The 20,692-nt window shown below is 45.4% G+C and overlaps 1 protein-coding gene across 8 annotated transcripts in view; it reads left to right on the top strand.

Moving 5' to 3' along the window:
- Positions 1-20,692, top strand: part of GOLGA3 (golgin A3) — a 58,002-nt gene that overhangs the window by 15,892 nt on the left and 21,418 nt on the right. For all 8 annotated transcript variants that reach the window (XM_035099323.2, XM_060269507.1, XM_035099314.2 and 5 more), the window contains 10 exons: positions 268-487; positions 2,715-2,826; positions 6,017-6,323; positions 7,145-7,347; positions 8,781-8,918; positions 12,105-12,266; positions 14,949-15,317; positions 15,725-15,802; positions 17,460-17,723; positions 18,875-18,969. In XM_035099323.2, coding sequence (XP_034955214.2) covers positions 268-487; positions 2,715-2,826; positions 6,017-6,323; positions 7,145-7,347; positions 8,781-8,918; positions 12,105-12,266; positions 14,949-15,317; positions 15,725-15,802; positions 17,460-17,723; positions 18,875-18,969 — 1,948 coding nt within the window. The remainder of the gene's footprint in view (positions 1-267; positions 488-2,714; positions 2,827-6,016; positions 6,324-7,144; positions 7,348-8,780; positions 8,919-12,104; positions 12,267-14,948; positions 15,318-15,724; positions 15,803-17,459; positions 17,724-18,874; positions 18,970-20,692) is intronic.

Below are 20,692 nucleotides of genomic sequence, written 5' to 3' on the forward strand. Positions count from 1 at the left end.
AGGACAGGTCCGAAGATCGGCGGGCGCTGTTTGCCGGGCTTGTCAAGCCCAGCAAGGAGCGCCCGCCGATCTTCGGCTCTGTCCCCCGATGCGCGACGGCTCGGGGAAGCAGGCAGGGAGCTCCTGCTGGGTCCCGCGCCTTCGCCTCTCGCTCGGTCAGGGCTACACGACATGGCTTATTTTCGGGGTATGTCTTATTTTTCACCAACCCTTAGAAATCCTGTCATGGCTTATTTTTTGGGGATGCCTTAAAATATGAGAAACACGGTAGTTTATCGGGAAGGGGGCCCTATGGCGCTTTGCTCAATTCCGAAAGCAGGCAGGGCACTTCGCTGACTGTAAATGGCCAGGAGGTCCCTTTGGATGCAGTTGGACAGTTTCCTTCCATCAGGGAAGTGCTGCAGGCTGCTGCTGCGACAGAGCACCACCCCGACGATCAGGAAGTCAATGGGGAAGTGAGAAGCAGGAGGGACAGCATTTCCAGCAGGTAAGTGCATTGCCATGGCTTTCCAACTTTTGAACCTCCAGGGATTATTTTCCTGCCTTGACTTGTCTGCGAAGGAATACCTCTTTCTCGGCTGTGAAAGGTGCTGTGGCATCTTCTGCAGTGTGCAGTCAGCTTGGGAAGAGCATTAGCTTGGACTGTTATATGAAGGCGCTTTGTGCTGACTTGGTTGGCAAGTCTATCAAGCTCAGTGCTGTCCACTCCAGGGATGGGGAGCTTGTTTCCCTCCAAATGTTGTTGTGCTCCAAGTGTGCTTCCATCACACTTGACCCCACTGGCCATGCTGGTTGGGGCTGATGGAAGTTGGAGTCCAGCAACATCTGGACGGCCTCTGATCTCCCCATCCCTGGCCTACCTTGACTCACAGCAGCTCTCAAGAAGTGTTCTGATAGGTCCGACCAAAAGGCCCCTCTATTCCCCAAAGCAGCCAGCCAGGTGCCACATGGGGAGCCCACAAGCATTGAGCCATCATGGCTAGTAGGCAGCAGCTTGGGTGGGAGACTCCCTGGGAAGGTAGGAAGCAGCCTTATACCAAGTCAGACCATTGGCCCTAGTTCATCCTGCATTGTCTGCTTTGACCAGCAGCATCTCTCCAGGGTTTCAGGCAGGAGCTTTTCCCTGCCCTACCTGGGGACACCAGGAGTTGAACCTGCAACTTTCATCATGCAAGGTGTTACACTCTGCTACTGAGCTTGCAGTTCTTCCCAAGAACTACAGATGCCTCATGTACGCTGCCTTGAGATCCATCATGAAACAAAGGTGGGATATGCATGGAGTAAGTGTAGTTGCAATGCATTGGGGAAGGGCCAGAGCTTAGTGGTAGAATAACCACTTTGCCATGAGGAAGGTCGCCGGTTCAATCCCCAGCATCTCCAGGAGCTGCTGCCAATCAGTATGGATAATACTGAGCCAGAATGACCAGTGGTGTGACTCGGTATGAAGCTACTCTGAGTGCCTTTTTGCCTAATGGGCTGGCTATAAATGCCTTTAGTAATAAGTGAACAATATACACACAGACTGCCCCTGCGGGTTGACCTTTTTCTGTGTCAGGTGGTTGACTGAATCCCATTCAGCATTATGTCATAGAAGAGGACCTTCCTTCAGTGTGTCCCCCTGTTTATGAACCTTACACCATCTTCCTCACACAACCCATTAAGTATTTAATCCATGCACAGATCTTTCCAGCTTTTAGCACTTAACGAGACTCAGGGTTCCTGCCTAGATGCACTTATCCACTTTAGCCATTTTAAGAATGGGATTACTTGTTGGTTCTCAGAAGCTTACTCACCCATGATACTATAATGAGTTTCTCAGTGCCCATCTCTTTCAGGTCAAGTATAGAATTAGCAAGTGGGAATTGGTCGATATCGCAGTGCCGATTGTGGTTGCTGTTCTTTCTCTTCCATCTTTCTTATAAATTGATGGCCAGTTTTTAGGTTATCCTTTTGGCTTGGAGGTTATTTGAATGAAATGAAATAAAAATATTAAACACCCTATAGTTTTTTTTAAGTGTCCATTTGCAGGGCTCAGAAAATCTACTCTCCATCATGCTCAAAAGGGACTAAATTTTCTGAGCAAGTGTAGGTTGGCTGTAAAGAGTTCCCAAGGGCATTTAGCAATGGCCCACATTGCATTGTTGTCATCATCCTGGGCCATCACCCCGCTTCAGGCTCATGATACAGTGTCACTTTGATGTTTTCAAAGTGGGGTGTGGTGGCGGCAGCAGCAGCAGTGGCAGGTCAGCAAGGAGGGTTGGACTACAATCAGATTGCCTTAGTAGCTCAGCTGGGGCTATGGAGAATCTATTGGGAAACAAGGCCCATCCTGTCAGCTCTGCTGAAAAACCTGCTCCATCATGTTGCTCCTGCCTTTGTACTCTTTCCATCCTGGTGGTATTTCAGTAAGGCCTATCGTTTACTTAAAGAATTGGTCCCTGCTTTTGCTTTTTCTCCCCTCTCCCATCCTCTTTTTCCTTTTGTGTCAAATCTTTTAGGTTGTAAACCAGTGGGCAGGGACTGTCTTGTTTTAATTCATTGTATGTAAGCCACTCTGGGAGCCTTTTTTTTTTTAAAAAAAAAGAACAGCCAGGTACAATTGCTCCAAATAAGAAAATAATAGGGACGATATCATGAGCTGCGAAATAGCCATGTATGTCACTGGCACAATGTGTACATTGATAAAGTGTGCGCGCACTTTTGTCTCTCCCCAGTATATCGATGGAGAGTTCTATCGCAGGCACGCATGATGAAATGTTGCAGGTCCTCAAAGAGAAGATGCGTCTCGAAGGGCAGCTTGAAGCGCTGTCATTGGAAGCCAATGAGGTACAAATGACGTCACCCCTTCTGTACAGGATGTTACTGAGGCTACTTAAAGCAGGAATGGGCACCCTTCATATGAAACTGCTGAGAGAGGATGTCCAGAGTTTTGGGGTTCGGTGCCACCAGTATGCTGATGACACCAATCTCTCTCTTTTTCATCTAAATGTGAGAATGCTATTTCAGGGCTTAAATCAGTGTCTGGTGTCAGTAACGGGCTGGCCGAGGGTGAGGTTTAATTGAAGTTTAAGCAAGAAAGAGGTGCTCCTGGTTGGTGGAAAGGCAGACCAGAGAATTTGGAATCAACCTGTGCTGGGTGGGGTGACATTCGTCTAACAACTCAGGTTCGCAGCTTGGCTGTACAGTGGTGCCTCGCAAGACGAATTTAATTCGTTCCGCGAGTCAATTCATTATGCGAAAAATTCATCTTGCAAATCGTGGTTTCCCATAGGAATGCATTGAAATTTCTTTTTTTTTTTGCCCATAGGAACGCATTAATTAAATTTCAATGCATTCCTATGGGAAACCGCGATTCGCAAGACGAATTTTTCGCAAAATGAATTCGTCTTGCAAGTCACCATCAGATCGCAAGACGCATTCGTCTTGCGAAAAATTCGTCTTGCAGGGCATTTGTCTTGCGAGGTACCACTGTACTCTTAGATTCAACCCTGAGTGTAGATGCCCAGGTTTGGGCAGCAGCTGAGAGTGTGCTTGCATATTTAAAACCAATGCACCTTATGCACCCGTTCCTGGAGATGTCTGATCTGGGAACAGTGACACATGCCTTAGTCACAAGGCAGCCCTGTACTGGGGAGTTTTTAATGTTTGATGTTTTACTGTGCTTAATGTTTTAATTTGTTGGAAACTGCCCTGAGTGGCTGGGGCAACCCAGTCAGATGGGTGGCATATAAATAATTATGGTTATTATTGTTGTGGTGGTGGTGGTGGTTGTTATTTGGTATGTTGTTGTTTAGTCGTTTAGTCATGTCCGACTCTTCGTGACCCCATGGACCATAGCACGCCAGGCACTCCTGTCTTGCACTGCCTCCCGCAGTTTGGTCAAACTCATGTTCGTAGCTTCGGGAACACTGTCCAACCATCTTGTCCTCTGTCGTCCCCTTCTCCTAGTGCCCTCAATCTTTCCCAACATCAGGGTCTTTTCCAATGATTCTTCTCTTCTCATGAGGTGGCCAAAGTATTGGAGCCTCAGCTTCAGGATCTGTCCTTCCAGTGAGCACTCAGGGCTGATTTCCTTCAGAATGGATAGGTTTGATCTTCTTGCAGTCCATGGGACTCTCAAGAGTCTCCTCCAGCACCATAATTCAAAAGCGATCAGCCTTCTTTATGGTCCAGCTCTCACTTCCATACATCACTACTGGGAAAACCATAGCTTTAACTATACGGACCTTTGTAGGCAAGCTGATGTCTCTGCTTTTTAAGATGCTGTCTAGGTTTGTCATTGCTTTTCTCCCAAGAAGCAGGTGTCTTTTAATTTCGTGACTACTGTCACCATCTGCAGTGATCAAGGAGCCCAAGAAAGTAAAATCTCTCACTGCCTCCATTTCTTCCCCTTCTATTTGCCAGGAGGTGATGGGACCAGTGGCCATGATCTTGGTTTTTTTGATGTTGAGCTTCAGACCATATTTTGCGCTCTCCTCTTTCACCCTCATTAAAAGGTTCTTTAATTCCTCCTCACTTTCTGCCATCAAGGTTGTGTCATCTGAATACCTGAGGTTGTTGATACTGTACTGTAAAACACTGTATGTGTGTCTGCCTTTGGAAAGTGTTCAGAAACTTAAGTGGTCCAAGATGCTGCAGGCAGATTATTGCAGAACCTTACTGCAGCACCTTATTGCAACAGCTCCATTGGCTGCATGTCTGTTTCTAGGCACAATTCAAAATGCTGATTATTCCCTACAAAGCCCTATACAGCTTGATTCCAGGCTGTCTGAAGGACAGCATCTCCCTCTGTGAGCATGTTGGGTTTTCTCAGTTCCGCCAGCCACATAAGGTACGTTTGGTGAGGATATGAGAGAGGGCCTTTTCCATCACTGCTCCCAGATTGTGGCACCCCCTTCCACCGGAGGCTCACCTGGCCTCCTCTTTGTTTTCCTTTTGCCAGCAGGCAAACACTTTTTTGTTCCCACAGGCCTTTGGCCGCTAACTGGCTTTTGTGGCAGGGTCTTCTAAGGGTGGGTGGCGCAAATGGTTCTAAGTTGTTTTGATTTGCTTGGCAGGGGTTGGACTGGATGGCCCTTGTGGTCTCTTCCAACTCTGATTCTATTCTATGATTTGGTGTTGTTGTTTTTATATGATAGCTTATTTAATTGCTCTTCAATATTTATAACAGATTGATGTGCATTCCAGCTGCATGTTGTGAGCCACCTTGGGTTCTGCACTGGGAGAAAGGCAGGCTATAAATAAAATAAATAGTTTGTGGGGTTGCAAGCTATAGTTTGACACCGAGGAGAAAAGAGGTTGTAGAGGGGTTAGGGTGGGGTGGGGTGGGGTTTTCTTTTTCAGGTGGGGGTGACATTTGTAGAAGATTATGCAAAAGCTGGATTTTAAGGAGGTACTTGAAGAATCCTATGAACCTCATTTGGTTTTGACCTTTAAAGCCCTATGCGGCTTAGGACCCTCGTACCTACGGGACCACCTCTCCTGGTATGCCCCGCGGAGGACATTAAGGTCCACAAACAACAATATTCTGGAGATCCCGAGCCATAAGGTGGGTAGATTGGCCTCTACTAGGGCCAGGGACTTTTCAGTATTGGTCCCAACTTGGTGGAACGCTCTTTCACAGCAGACCAGGGCCCTGCGGGATTTGTCATCTTTCCGCAGGGCCTGCAAGACAGAGCTGTTCCGCCTGGCCTTTGGGTTGGACTTAGTCTGACCCCTGTATTTTCCTCCCTCATGGCTTGGATTTATGGACTACTTAAAAGGAGGCTGCATTTTAAAATTTAAATTTTAATATTGTATTTTAATCTGTATTTTAATTAATTGCTTTTTATGTTTTATTGTCATTGGTGTGAGCTGCCCTGAGCCCGGTTTTGACTGGGGAGGGCGGGGTATAAATAAAAATTTATTATTATTATTATTATTATTATTATTATTATTATTATTATTTGATTTTCCCGGTGCCTTGTGAAACCATCATTTTGAAATTATTATTTTTTAATCATTGTTTTTTGTTCAGGCTCTCAAAGAAAAGACGGAACTGCAAACCCAGCTTGCTGCTTTGAACATGAAGCTTCAGTCCCAGATGGAGCACAGTCAGAGCAGCCAGCAGAAGCAAGACTCGCTGAACTCGGAGGTGGCCTCTCTAAAGCAGTCTTGTTGGGACCTGGAAAGAGCCATGGCGGAACTTCAGGCTGCCTTGGAGGCCAAGAACGCCAGCCTGGCTGCCTCCAACAACGACCTGCAGGTGGCAGAAGAGCAGTACCAAAGACTGATGGGGAAGGTGGAAGACATGCAGAAAAGTGTCCTCAGCAAGGATAGCACAGGTGAGTAGGTGCTGCTCTCTTTATTCTTAACAATCATTATTTATCGAGCGGCGCTTTGTAAATTTATTTAAAATATTTATTAAATGGCTTGATCCAAAAGGCCTCCAAGCAGTGTGGTAATAAAACAGTAGAGAAAACACAGCTAAAATCCACAAATGGATTAAAAATAGGTAGATAGATAGATAGATAGATAGATAGATAGATAGATAGATAGATAGATAGATACTGTGTTTCTCATATTATAAGACACGTCTTATATTTATTTTTTCCTCAAAAAAACACACTATGGCTTATTTTCAAGGGATGTCTTATTTTTTCCCTCCTCCTGCTGCCGCGGCCGGCATTGCTGCTGCGCCTATCACTATGTCTTATTTTCAGGGTATGGCTTATATTCCTTGAATGCTTAAAACTCCTGCTATGGCTTATTTTATGGGTATGTCTTAAAATATGAGAAACAGGGTAGATAGATAGATGCAAATAAATCTATAAAACCATCGTCATTAAAGCAAAGGTAAGACTGATGAGGAGCTTTAAAAAAATAAATACACAAACAAACAAAATATTTTCAACAGGTGCCTGAATCACTTTAGCAATCATATTTTTGGGTTGCCCTTTTCTGCAGTTTCTGCAGCTCTCCTATAGTCAGAGAGAAACTGCAACAAAGCATAAAAAAAATAGTAATGAAAAAAGTTAAGAACTACAGTAATTGTTTTTAAAGGTGCGATGGAAATGTCTATAAAATTACAGTAGATGGTTGTTGCTTGATCGTTGCTGCTGATTGACCTTCCTAACCTTTCAAATGATTTCCCTTGGCTTCTTAGTTCATGATCTCCGACAGCAGCTTTCCTCGTTGCAAAGTCAGCTCCAGCAGGTGCAACTGGACCGCACCACGTTGACCAATAAGCTGAAGTCGTCTCAAACGGAGATCGCGTCACTGCAGAAAGTGCGGCACTGGTACCAGCAGCAGCTGGTTGTGGCCCAGGAGGCAAGGGTTAGGCTGCAGAGTGAGATGGCAAACATACAGGTAAGTGGGACTCTCCCTTGTTAGCTGCTGTGGTACTTCTTGGTGCACTTCAAGTTAGAAGAGGGGAGATTCCGACTAAACATACGGAAAAACCTTCTGACAGTAAGAGCTGTTCAACAGTGGAACTGTCTCCCTCAGGAGGTTGTGGGCTCTCTTTCCCTCGGGAGGTTGTGGGCTCTCTTTCCTTGGAGGTTTTTAAGCAGAGGTTGGATGGCCATCTGTCATGGGTGCTTTAGCTGAGATTCCTGCACCCAGGCGCAGAGCTCTCAGGGGCACCAGGTTGAGAGTCCGGGGCCTGAGAGTTGAGTCCGGGGAAGAGCCCGCTCGTCAGTCGGAGCGCCGTGGCAGACTCTTCTGCTGTGGGTGGCTCTGTGCCGTGAGTTTGGGGGCGACCAAGCCAGCAAGATGCTGAGGCGGCCGGCTGGCTCAGCCCTCCTGCACGCCTGGGATTGGGCAACTGGGTGGGGGGCACAGGGCAGATCTTTGCACCCTGGTGCCTCATATGCTTAAGACAGTCCTGTCTGCATTTCAGGGAATTGGTCCAGTTGACACTCAAAGTCCCTTCCAACTCTACGATTCTGTGATTCCATGTATTTGGCACTTGGGGCCAAATTAGGCCACTATGGAATTAGACAATTGGTGCCTTGCCATTTAGAAACCTAAGATGTGGTGCAACTCTAGTTGGACACCCTGAAGATCATTTAATTAAGATGAGAGCCCCTTCACTCCTCCCTTTGTCAGGAGCCATGATTAGACAGGGAAGCCTCTGATTAACCATAGTTAGTTCCCTGTTTTGTGTGACCCGGGAAACTATGGCTACCAGCTTTGGAACAAGTTGGACATTAAAATCATCTTCAACCCATAGTTTAATATTGTGGCTTGTTCCGAAGCTGGTAACACATTTCCAAGTTTGGACAAAATGAGGAACTATAGGCTTCATGGTTTAATCATGGCTTTGGGTGAAGGGTGGAGCAGGGAAGCTGTGCTGGCAGGGAGAAGATTCATGCATATCCCAACTTCTTAAGAAGGTGAGAGATGGTTGTCTCCCAATTGGGAGCGGTGGTATCCAGCATTGGCCCTGATGCCATTCAAGCAGGCGGCAGCTAAAATTTTGTGTTGAAAGGCCTGCTGAAAAGGAGTGTCTTCAGTTTCTGGCAGAATGGGGGGGGGGGAGCCTTGATCATGATGTTATTCCAAGGCCATGGAACCACCCCAAAGAAAGCCCTGTTGATTGTTCCCATCTCTCAAATATCGTGAGATGGCTCTGAGAGCAGAGCCTCTGAAGCACGTCCAATAAAATGAAATATTTATATATTTCTTCAGAACAGAGGACATGAATCCTAACCCCACTGGTTAAGTTCCCTTCCCCTTTGAACTGCTGTTAACCAACATTTAGTATGGCTTTTCCCCTCTCCCCTTACTGTCTTCCACAGGCTGGTCAAATGACCCAGGTGGGCATGTTGGAACATCTCAAGTTGGAGAACGTAACACTCTCTCATCAGTTAACGGAGACTCAGCACAGGTCCATCAAAGAGAAGGAGCGTATAGCTACGCAGTTGCAAAATATTGAGGTAAACTTCATAGGAATTTTCTTTGGACTCTCTTAGTATTTCCTGTAATATGGGGATCTCCAAAACTTCAGAATTGTAATAGCTTAGAATTTCCTGGACATTGTCAGAATACTGCAGTCGGAAGCAGTGTCTGGGCGGAAATGGCTAAAATGTCCAATTTTTTGATGGTTTTCCTTAAAAAATAGCTGGGGGGAGGGTGGTTGTTAAGGCTCAACTTTGTCCAAAAAAGCTCAACAACTCTTGTGTCCGGATTTTCACTTATTGAAATACGGCAACCCTATCATAGCTACATAAATACATAAATATTTGTACCTATAATCTGAAAACTTCCTTTACTTGGAAGAAAGTTTTTGTTTTTGTTTTTAAAAAAATGTGCATTAGCCTAAAACACAAGCACATAACAAGTGCTTGCTTGCATTCAGTTATAAGAGGCTGTACAATTATGTAACAGCTGATAACAAATTGCACCTAAGGATGTCATTAGGGGGCTCTGAATACCAGTTGTGCTGGGAATTGCAAGTGGGGAGAGTGCTGTTGCATTCAGGCATTTGGTTGGCCGCTGTTGGAACAGAATGCTGGACTAGATGGGCTTTTGACATGATCCAACAGAACTCTTCTTATATGCTGTCAGAGGTTATTACGGCTACTCTAGAGTAACGACTCTGCACCTGCTTGTCTTTAAACAATCTTTATTGGTGCATTCTATGTACAGTGTAACATGGTGTCAGGAAACGTGTCTTCTCAGTCCGATCCAGAATCCGGGACTGCCCCTCTCCGCCCCCTTTTCCAACATAAAAGGCGCGGAACGGACAGTCTCCTCCCTTTCCGTCTTTTCCTTAATTCCGGAACCGGGGGTAAAGGTCTGCGCTCCACGTTTTCCCTTTCCCCCCTGCTCCTCTCCCTCCGTTCCTGGCTGTGGTGCTCAGGCTCTCCCAGGTTGTCAGAGCCCCGATCCCCTCTTCCTATTTCCTGCTTAGCCTCTGCCGAGTCTGCGCTCTCATGACTACTGGTCAATGAGCTGCTCCTGATTAGAGGCGGGGGGGGGGGGTCCCTGTACTCCCTGCCTCTTACATATGCTTATGAATTGCTGTGTCTTTGGGGCCCACATCTGAGTCTGTCAGCAGCTGCTGTGGTGGTGCTGGGAGCCAAGTGTTACTGCAGCTCACCAGCTGTGTGGTGGAGGCACCTCAGGGACTCCAGCACGAAACCAAGTGTGCAGTTTTCCTGAGCAGATGTTGCCGTTGCTTTGTGCTGAACTGCATACGGAAACTGCAGGTGTGCCTGGGAATATTAGAAGCAACACCAAATCAAATCATTTATTATGGTCATAGACCAGCATAAGTAGGGTGGGGAACAATCATTTTAAATCTGTAAAACGTTTTGGAAAGCTAAATGGATTTAAACAGAAGGTATATATAAAAGACTATAAGAATCTAAAAAAGGCGAAAATAATCTAGAAGAAGGGGGGTTAGGAGCATTCAACAGATGTGGAAGAGTATAAAAGGTTAGTATATAAAAGGCTATGGCTGTCAATTTACAAAGCACTCTGATATGTTCATTAAATTTAGTTTGTGACGCAGGTCATCATCCGACGAATTTTGAACACTGCTATGCAGAACCTGGCAACATTGTACAGTGGTGCCTCGACTTACGAAGGCGATCCGTTCCACGACTCTCTTCGTAAGTCGAAACCTTCGGATGTCGAAGCGCGATTTTGCGCTTTGCGCATGCGCAGACCGTGCGCGGCGAAAAGACTTCCAGGTTTGCCGACTTCGTAAGTCGAAACCTTCGGAAGTTGAGGCATTCGGAACTCGAGGTACCACTGTACGTTCTAGCGGGGTTGGTATCTGAAAGCAGCAGGGAGGTATAGAATTGTCCTGTGCGTCCTGGGTACTTATGGAGTAGTGGGGAGCTGAGGCTAATACAAATGTCTCTATAATATAGGCACTGGAAGAAGCACATGGTCTATTGTTTCTATTTGTCCAGAATCGCAGGGGCATTGTCTCTCCGAGTAAGCAATCTTCCTATATCGACCTTCAGTGACAGCCGAGGGGAGGGCATGACATCATGCCAGGGTGAAGGCCCTCCGGTGCTTAGGGACTTCGAGATTAGTTAGATATGCCATGGGGGAGGCAGAACACCTGATGGATTCATTGGCCATAAAAGTTGGGGTCCTAGCTAGATCCAGTTGGCGCTCTGTGTCTGCTACACATTGCTTAATGAGTGCTTTAGCTTGATCGCATCCCATACAGCCATGGGTCACTGCCTTGTTGTGGCGAAGGGGCTTGAATAACTCCAAGAAACTATGCCGTGCAGGGCCACCCAAGTCATAGCCGAGAGTTTAGACTAAATGTGATCCACCTGGAGAAGGAACTGGCAAACCACTCCAGTGGACATAAAAAAGGAGAAGCTTTGAGAAGGAAGTGAGAATTTCCAATGCATGCTCTGGTTTATGGGGTCACGGAGAGTCAAAGACGACTAAACAAAACAACAAAAATCCCTTACAGAGTAGAAGACTTGGAGAGAAGCCAGGTCTCTGAGATTTTAGTTGCCACTGCCTGTTTTCATGTGGATTGAAAATCACCATTCATAGTTAGTGGGGCAAGCCCAAGGGGAAATGAAGAAGCAACATCATTTTTCTGCCTCCCAGGGGCATTTGCAGTCTCAGTTTGCAGTACAGCACATGGTGCTCAGCAGTGGTTGTTCAGCTGTTAGCTTGCCCTCTGGTTTGAATATTTTTTTAAATGAATAAAAGGACAACCTTGTCGTAAAATACTTCCCCTGCCCCCTATACCACCCAAAAGAATCAGAATGCACATTCTTTATTGAATTTGGAGAGGGTAATGTGGTAAGTGAGTGATTTTTTTTGGGAGCAGATTCTGGATCACCTGGGTGGGAAATTAATTTGGGGTAGTGGGTTTAGTAGTTGAACTGATTTGGGGTATCTGGGGTGGGGTTTAATTTAATTAAAAAACTATTTGGGGTGATGAATAAGTGGAAGATCAACCATATGCATATCCTAACATCAACACTGGCCTGAAGAGTCATTTCTTTATAGCTCAGCAATCTTGATAAAGGTTATTAAGAGAATGAAGGACCGGATTGTTTGATTTCCAAAACTCCTGCCTGTATTGTGTTGGCCACTTCCTCTTTCACTCATTAGAATTGTCTGCTTCTTCCTGACAGGCTGACATGTTAGACCAGGAGGCAGCCTTCTTGCAGATCCAAGAGGCTAAGACCATGGTGGAAGAGGACTTGCAGAGAAAACTGGAGGAGTTTGAGGATGAGAAGGAGCAGCTTCAGAAAATGGCGGATTCTGCAGCAGTATTGGAGCAGGAGCTAGAACAGGTATATCCAACAGGTAGAGCAAAGAGCTTTTCACAGAAAGCTTAGCAAATGCCTATTCATACTTTGCATCTTACGACTGGAGAGAAACAGAACTGGAAGCAGGAGATGCAGCCCAGCGAACAGCAGTTCTTTTAAAAGTGCTTTTGAAAATTCTGGTGGAAGGCAAATAGATAGATAGATAGATAGATACTTTATTGTCATTGTACATAGTACAACGAAATTGAATGTAATGATCATGACGAGCCAGCTGTGAGGATAAGGTAGCTGCCTCTACCCATCAACCAGCCATTTGGTAGTAGCAGCAAAAGGCGTTTTTATTTGAATACAGTTCTTCTCTCGCTTCCTAATTCCCACCACTGCTGCTTCCTAGAGTCTCCCATCTATTACACGTCTACGTTCCACATCGTCCTTGTTTTCCTACCACACTGGTTTCAAATTCCCGTTCCCTACTCCAAGCCGCATGAAAATTGCTGCAGGTCTAGGACAGGCATCCCCAAACTTCGGCCCTCCAGATGTTTTGGACTACAATTCCCATCTTCCCCGAACCCTGGTTCTGTTAGCTAGGGATCATGGGAGTTGTAGGCCAAAACATCTGGAGGGCTGCAGTTTGGGGGTGCCTGGTCTAGGAGGACCACTTACAGTAATCCCCCGTCTTTTGTAACATTTGCAATGTACTGTGCTAGATGCTGTAGGATTTTTAACTGTATTTTTATTACTACTTTTGTTTCTTATATAGCCATACCTCTGGTTGCATTCGCTTCATGTTGCGGATTTTCGGGTTTTGAACGCAGCAAACCTGGAAGTGTATACTTCCGGGTTTCGCTGCACGCGCAGAAGTGACCTGCACGCTTCACACATGCGCAGAAGTGCTCTATCGCGCCTCACGCATGCACAGTAGTGGCACTCTACTTACAGACTTTTCGGGGTCCAAACGGCACCCCAAAATGGATCGTGTTCGTAAGTAGAGGTACCACTGTATAATGTATTACACCTTATTTATTTATTGAATTTACAGTGGTACCTCAGGTTAAGTACTTAATTGGTTCTGGAAGTCCGTACTTAACCTGAAGCGTACTTAACCTGAAGCGATCTTGCCCATTGAAAGTAATGGAAAGTGGGTTAATCCGTTCCAGACAGGTCCATGGAGTATTTAAATTGAAAGTACTCAACCTGAAGCGTACTTTACCTGAGGTATGACTGTACTGTATTTTTCGTTGAGCTATCTGCCTGCTGCATCATGTAATGTTGAATTTACTGTATTTTTCAGTGTATAAGACTAAGGGTTTTTTTATACCAGAAAAGTAGGTTTAAAATTGGGCTTGTCTTATACATGGGTAGTGCTGAGGGGTGTTTTCTTAATTTGAAGTCCCCCAAAAGTCCCCTTATACACAGAAAAATACGGTATATACTGGCCTAGACCCAGAGGTCTCAGGGCAGTTCACAGAATAAAATCAAGATATAAAACCACAAAATACATTTAAAAAAAAACCCCAATAGCCCCCCCTCCCACAAAAACACACATTTTAAAATGGCATAGGATGTAAATCAGATCAACCAAAGGCCTGGTTAAAAAGGAACGTTTTTGCCTGGCGCCGAAAGGTATATAATGAAGGCGCCACGCAAATTTCCCTGGGAAGAGCATTCCACAGATGGGGAGCCACTGCAGAGAAGGTCCGTTCTCATGTTGCCACCCTCCAGACCAGGCATCCCCAAACTTCGGCCCTCCAGATGTTTTGGACTACAATTCCCATCTTCCCCGACCACTGGTCTTGTTAGCTAGGGATCATGGGAGTTGTAGGCCAAAACATCTGGAGGGCCGCAGTTTGGGGATGCCTGCTCCAGACCTCTTGAAGAGGAGGCACACGAAGGAGGGCCTCAGGAGATGGTCTCAGGGTCCGGGTAGGTTCATATGGAAAGTGGCAGTCCTTGAGGCATTGCGGTCCTGAGCTGTTTAAGGCTTTATAGGTCAAAACCAGCACTTTGAATTGGGCCCAGAAACTAATTGGTAGCCGGTGCAGTTGGACCAGGATCTGTGTAATATGCTCAAACTATCTTGCTCCGGTGAGCATCTTGCCCGCTGAATTCTGCACCTTGGCTTCCATAGAATGCAAGCCCAGGAAATGCTCTGTTCCTTCCTGCCGCTGACCTAATCCCTTGAGGAAGCCAACTTGGTTCCCTCCAGATGGTTTTGGGTTACGACTCACACCAGCCCTTGTCAGCATGGCCAGTAGTCATAGATGATGGGAGTTGTAGTCCAACAACATTTCGGGGTACCATGCTGGCTACTTTTGCCATAGGTGATAGTACTCTAGGTCAGTGTTTCTCAACCAGTGTGCCTCCAGATGTTTTGGGACTACAACTCCCATCATTCCTGACCACTGGTCTTGCTAGCTAGGGATGATGGGAGTTGTAGTCCCAAAACATCTGGAGGCACACTGGTTGAGAAACACTGCTCTATGTTCAAGTATGGGGAACCTGTGCTTGCCTAGATGTTGTTGATCTCCAGTTCCCTTCAGCCCCAGCCAGCATGGCAAACAGTCAAGGATGATGAGAGCTGTAGTCTGGCAACACCTGGAGGGTTTGTGGGTTCCTCACTCCCACTCTATAGACCTTAAGTGCTGGGTATGTGATGTGTGCATTCATAATGGGAGAGCGCCCTAACACATTTTCCCTTCCGTTTAGCTGAAATTGACATTGCATCAACGAGATCTTCAGGTTGAGGCTTTGCAGCAGGAGCAGCTGGACCTCATGAAGCAGCTGACTTCCACCCAGGAGACTCTACAGACCCGAGAACAGTCGCTGGGCGACCTCCAGACACGTTACGATGAGCTGGAGGCCAGGCTGACGGAGTTGCAGGGGGAAGCCACCTCAAAAGACGACGCTATCCAATATCTGCAGAATGAGAAGATTGTCCTAGAGGTGGCTCTGCAGGTAGCCAAAGCCGGCAAAGAAGGACTCAAGGAAGGAGTCCAACATTTAGGAGAAAGCACCGAGGCGGCATCAGAAGTTCTGGAGCAGCTGAGACAAGAAATAGTTGTAAAGTCAAGCCAGGTAATACACTTTTCTTAATTGCTTTCCTGCTCTTTTCTGCACTTATAGTTATCAACACACCTGTAGGCCAGGGCAAAATGCACAGCAAATCTTCACAAACCTTTTATAACAGGGATGGCCGATGTGGTGCCTTGCAGGTGTTATCGGACCACAATTCCCATTATAAAAAATATATATTAATTAATTTATATGCCCATTTATGTTCCAGAGTGGCTTTTAAGCAACTTTCCCCTTCTTTTCCCCTGTTCCGACTGTTACTATTAAACGGCAAGTGCACTTTGGGATCATGTGCTGTAGAAATTACACCTGGGAAAATTCTTGCTCTGGATGCCACAAAACTAGTTCACTTCTCTAGTCCTTGTCCAGTGCCCAAGTAATACTGATATTATTATTTCCCCCCTCGATAGGTAGAAAATCTCCAGCTTGAGAGTGCCAGTCTCAAGAAGCAAACCCAGAAGGTCAAGGAGCAGTTCCTTCAGCAAAAGGTGTGTGTTTTAAAATACTGTACTTTTCCATGTATATTTTCCGTCTATTTTGGGGGACTCAAATTTAATAAAATGGGGGGAGGTGGCTCAGAGTTGTTGAGCTTTTTTTGTGGATGATTGCCAAGAGTTGTTGAGCTTTTTTGGGGGGGGGGGGATTGGACAAGGTTGGTAAGCTTTTTTTAGGGGTGGTTGCCAAAAATCACTCACCCGCACAGAACGCAAAATCCACCTATCATCTGTCCCCTCACCAGCAGAAGCTGCCAGCCACCTGCCCAATTGATGCAGCATCAGCCAATCAACACCAGCCCTTGACGCAACAACCAAGAACACGCCCAATAGCCACTGACAGACACGGCAGCAACCAATCAAACGTTCACCCTATGCACTACCCATGTATAAGACAACCCCTACCTTTAAGCATGATTTTTAAATAAAATAACCTAGTCTTATACACAGAAAAGTACAGTAATAAAAATAAGTAAATAAATAACTAACTCATAAGGATGTCAGCTTGTAGGGTGGCGCTGTGGTCTAAACCACTGAGCCTCTTGGGCTTGCCGATCAGAAGGTCGGCAGTTCGAATCCCTGTGACGGGGTGAGCTCCCGTTGCTCGGTCCCAGCTCCTGCCAACCTAGCAGTTCGAAAGCACGTCAAAGTGCAAGTAGATACAGTAAATAGGTACCGCTACAGCGGAAAGGTAAACGGCATTTTAGTGAGCTGCTCTGGTTCTCCAGAAGCAGCTTAGTCATGCTGGCCACATGACCCGGAAGCTGTATGCCAGCTCCCTCGACCAGTAAAGCAAGATGAGCGCTGCAACCCCAGAGTCGGTCACGACTGGACCAAATGGTCAGGTTTCCCTTTACCTTTACCTAAGGATGTCGGCTTATGACTGGGGAACTTAGGAGTCGAAATATCACCCTCCAGGCCTTTCTGTCTGGCTCTCAGAACTCTTCACAGACCATACACCTCACCAACCCTACTTCTCTTCCTCCTTGAGTGCTTGAATATGTCCTTGAACCTGGACGGAGAATAGAGGTTTGTTTGTGTCTATGTGTGTGTAGAAACTTGCCTCCTTTACAAAGGCAAAAATTTCCATTGTTTGCTCCACCCACTTTTGCCTGTGGCCACACCCACGGCCTTTGGAATACCGGCGAGAAGGGAATGTGGCTCTTGAACTGAAAAGGGGTCAGCACTCCTGCTGTAGTTTTATATAGTGTAATGGCTGTTAAAACGAGCACGCCCTTCTCTTAGTCCTGCCATCCTCACAGGCTCACTTGGTAGGGATGGGGGAGAGGGCCTTTTCGTTGTCTGTTCCCAGATTCAGGCACCCAGAGAATCTAGACTAGCTCCCTCCTTCACCGGCAGGTGAACACATTCTTGTTCCAACAGGCTTTTGGTAACTGACTGCTTTTAACGAAAGGGCTGGTGCTGTGCTGTCTTTATTGTAATTATTGGTTTGGTTTTCATACGTTTTTGTATACATATATTTCATCATTTTTAAAAAATGGTTTCCCCCCTGTTTTTTAGTGGGTCTTATTTTTAACTGTACAGTAAGTCTCTTTGAGTCCCATCAGGGGAAAAGACGGGGTGTAAATAAATATGTAATGATATATGATAATGATAATAATAAAGCTAAGCATATAAATTTCTTATCTAGGTGATGGTGGAAGCTTACCGGAGAGATGCAAATTCAAAGGATCAGCTGATCAGTGAACTGAAGTCCACCAAGAAGAGGCTGGACTCTGAAGTGAAAGGGTTAAGGCGAGAGCTGCTCCAGCTTCAGGGTGAAAAGAAATCCGTGGAGGTTGAGAACTCGAGGTTGGGGAAGGAAGTGTCTCGAGTTCAGCAGCAGATGGAGGAATTGGAAAGCCAGTTGCAAGCAGTCCAAAGAGAGCGAGATGACATGGAGAGAGAGTTGCAGGTGCAGATGTTGTCCTTCTTAATGTCCATAGTAATGCTTCGGACCAGCCTGTTGGAATACGTAGACAGTAGCTATGCTGTGGACGTTTGGAGGGCAACAAGCTCTCCATCCCTGCTAAACTATGATGGGAATGAGCCTAGCCCAGGGGTAGGCAACCTAAGGCCCAGGGGCTGGATGCGGCCCAATCGCCTTCTCAATCCGGCCCGCGGACAGTCCGGGAATCAGCATGTTTTTACATGAGTAGAATGTGTGCTTTTACTTATAATGCATCTCTGGGTTATTTGTAGGGCATAGGAATCTGTTCATTTATTATTTTTTTCCAAAATATAGTCCGGCCCACCACATGGTCTGAGGGATGGTGGACCGGCCCATGGCTGAAAAAGGTTGCTGACTTTTCCTAGCCTTTCCCGAAGCTCTCATGATCTCCTGCTTCTCCCTTCAACATGGCCACAATGGGGAAATCATAATCTTTTACTACCTTTACAATCATTGTTTCGTGTACTATTTGAAACCTGTTTTATGGGCAGTGGTGGACTCTCCTTCCTTGGAGGTCTTTAAGCAGCGGTTGGATGTCCATTTGTCATATATGATTTCGCTGAGATTGCCGGATTGCAGGGGGATGGACTAGATGTCCCTCGGGGGTTCCTTCCAACTCTACAAATCTATTATTATTATATTTAACAATGTATTATTTGAAGTCAGCCAACTGTGGCTTGAAGTTGCCTTGTTTCAGATAAACCATTGTTAAATTTAACCACAGTTCAGCTGGCAAAACAAGCTGTGGTTCATTAAAAAAACACAAGTGAGACCTTCCTAATTCCTCGTGCCTGCAATGGAGTAGGATGGAGGGGAAGAACAGAACTACGAGACTGGGGGAAAGCAAGGCTCATTTCCATCATGATAAACTATGGTTTATAATGGGCGGTGCTGCCAGAACATTGACCTGCATAGATGTTGGAGTGATCTAGAAAGGCAGTTCATAAATTAGCATCCCAGAGTCAATTGGATTGCTTGTGGACCATAAAAGGCCCACAAATTAGTTTTGTTTGGGTTCACCCACTGAATGTGTCACCTTTGCCAAGTATATAAAATTAAGACCTTTTTATTACAGAAGAACATGTAGCTTACAGTTCTCCTGTCCTGCTTTTCAGACTTTGCAGTTTGACAGAGAGCAGATGTCTGCTCTAGCTGAAATGAATGAAGTATTAAAACGGCAGGTTGATGAAATGCAGCAGGAAACCAAAATGTGAGTATGACAGATTAGGCCTTGCCTAGAATAGCCACAGCAACTAGTACTCAATGATTTTGTTCATCGAGTGCCCATGGAGGGGGGGGGGAGGGAATCTGCAATCTACCAATGGGGGCAAATTCTTCTTTTTGCCTTTTATCAGGATTTCCGATTCCTATAGCATTGATTTCATTTGCCACATAATGGTAATCTAAGAACAATGCAGCACCAAATTAGTTTTTGACATGTTGGGATCACAAACACGCACTATTTATATGGGAGTTGCTCTTTTAATTAAAGGTAAATGGGTAGTCTGGTGTCGCTTCAATTGCCTTTAAAATGAGTTAAGCTTTTCTTGCCCAATGAGACTAAAAATGTATGTAAGGCAGATTTAAAAGCATAAAAGCCAAAAGAGTGGGTTTGATTCTTACAATATGCCTTTGTCTAATTGTGTGGTATGATTAATTTGCTTGCCTGTGTTAATGCGGTGCATGTTTGTGATCCCATTTGCTACTTAATCCTCTTTAGTACCAAACTACCGTGGAATTATTGTTGGGAACATTGCCAACATTCTGCTTTCAATGCTGTTTGTTCTTTAGCATATGCTGTGTACCACTAATGTCATATCAGTCTTCTGGGTCAGATTCAGGTTGGATTAAATTTAGAGTGATAGCCAATGTCTTAAGTAGACTCCCCCCCACCTTCCTCCTAGCGGGGGACCTACTCTGTTGCAACATCTGTGATGCAAAGCGTGGCAGGCTTAGGGTAGTCCTTAAACTAGCAGTTCAGAATAAAGGTTGATATGACTTAAGGCATATAGCCCATTGGGGCTTAATGCAGTCCTGCTTTCAATGAGGCTTGGGCATGAGCTTGTGTAGGAGAGTCTAGATTAGGCCCTAGTAGGCCATGGTTCAATTCACCACTTGGCCATGAAGCTCACTGGGTGACCTTGGGCAAATCACTGCTTCTTGCCCTAACTCTAGTTACAGGTAGGTAGCTGTGTTGGTCTGATGTAGTCAAAACAAAATAAAAACATTCCTTCCAGTAGCACCTTAGAGACCAATTAAGATTGTCATACAAAATAATTTCAGAAATAGACTGGAAAGAGAAGTTGCTGAACTGCAACTTATTACCAAATTAAAACCATGGAGAGACCTGGTCTGAATAAAGACATTGGATTATTATCTCATTATATTGTACATGATAAAGCTATCTTTAGCCATCTCAACCCTTGCTTTTTCCTGTAAGACCAATTGCAGTCGTTAACAGTCGTCAACAGGTTTACCACTCCTATCAGTCAATAACCCATTCCCACCACCCTTCTGAGTAATACTCCTCCCCACCCTCTCACTATATACAGTGGTACCTCTACTTATGAATAACTCTACTTACGAATGTTTCTACTTACGAACGGAGCTCCGTCCGCCATCTTGAATGCGGTTTAGATAGGATTTTTTCTACTTACGAATTTTTAGATAGGGTTTCTTTGACTTACGAATTTTTTTCTCCCAATGCATTCCTATGGGATTCGACTTACAATTTTTTTTCGGCTTACGAATGTGCATTCAGAACGCATTAAATTCGTAAGTAGAGGTACCACTGTTTAAGGGTCTGGTGACTTCTGTTTCAGTGTATCTGAAGAAGTGTGCATGCACACGAAAGCTCATACCAATGAAAAACTTAGTTAGTCTCTAAGGTACTACTGGAAGAATTTTTTTTATTTTGTTTATACATCATAGGT

The sequence above is a fragment of the Zootoca vivipara genome, chromosome 17 (genome assembly GCF_963506605.1).
Source record: "Zootoca vivipara chromosome 17, rZooViv1.1, whole genome shotgun sequence".
NCBI classification, from domain to species: domain Eukaryota; kingdom Metazoa; phylum Chordata; class Lepidosauria; order Squamata; family Lacertidae; genus Zootoca; species Zootoca vivipara.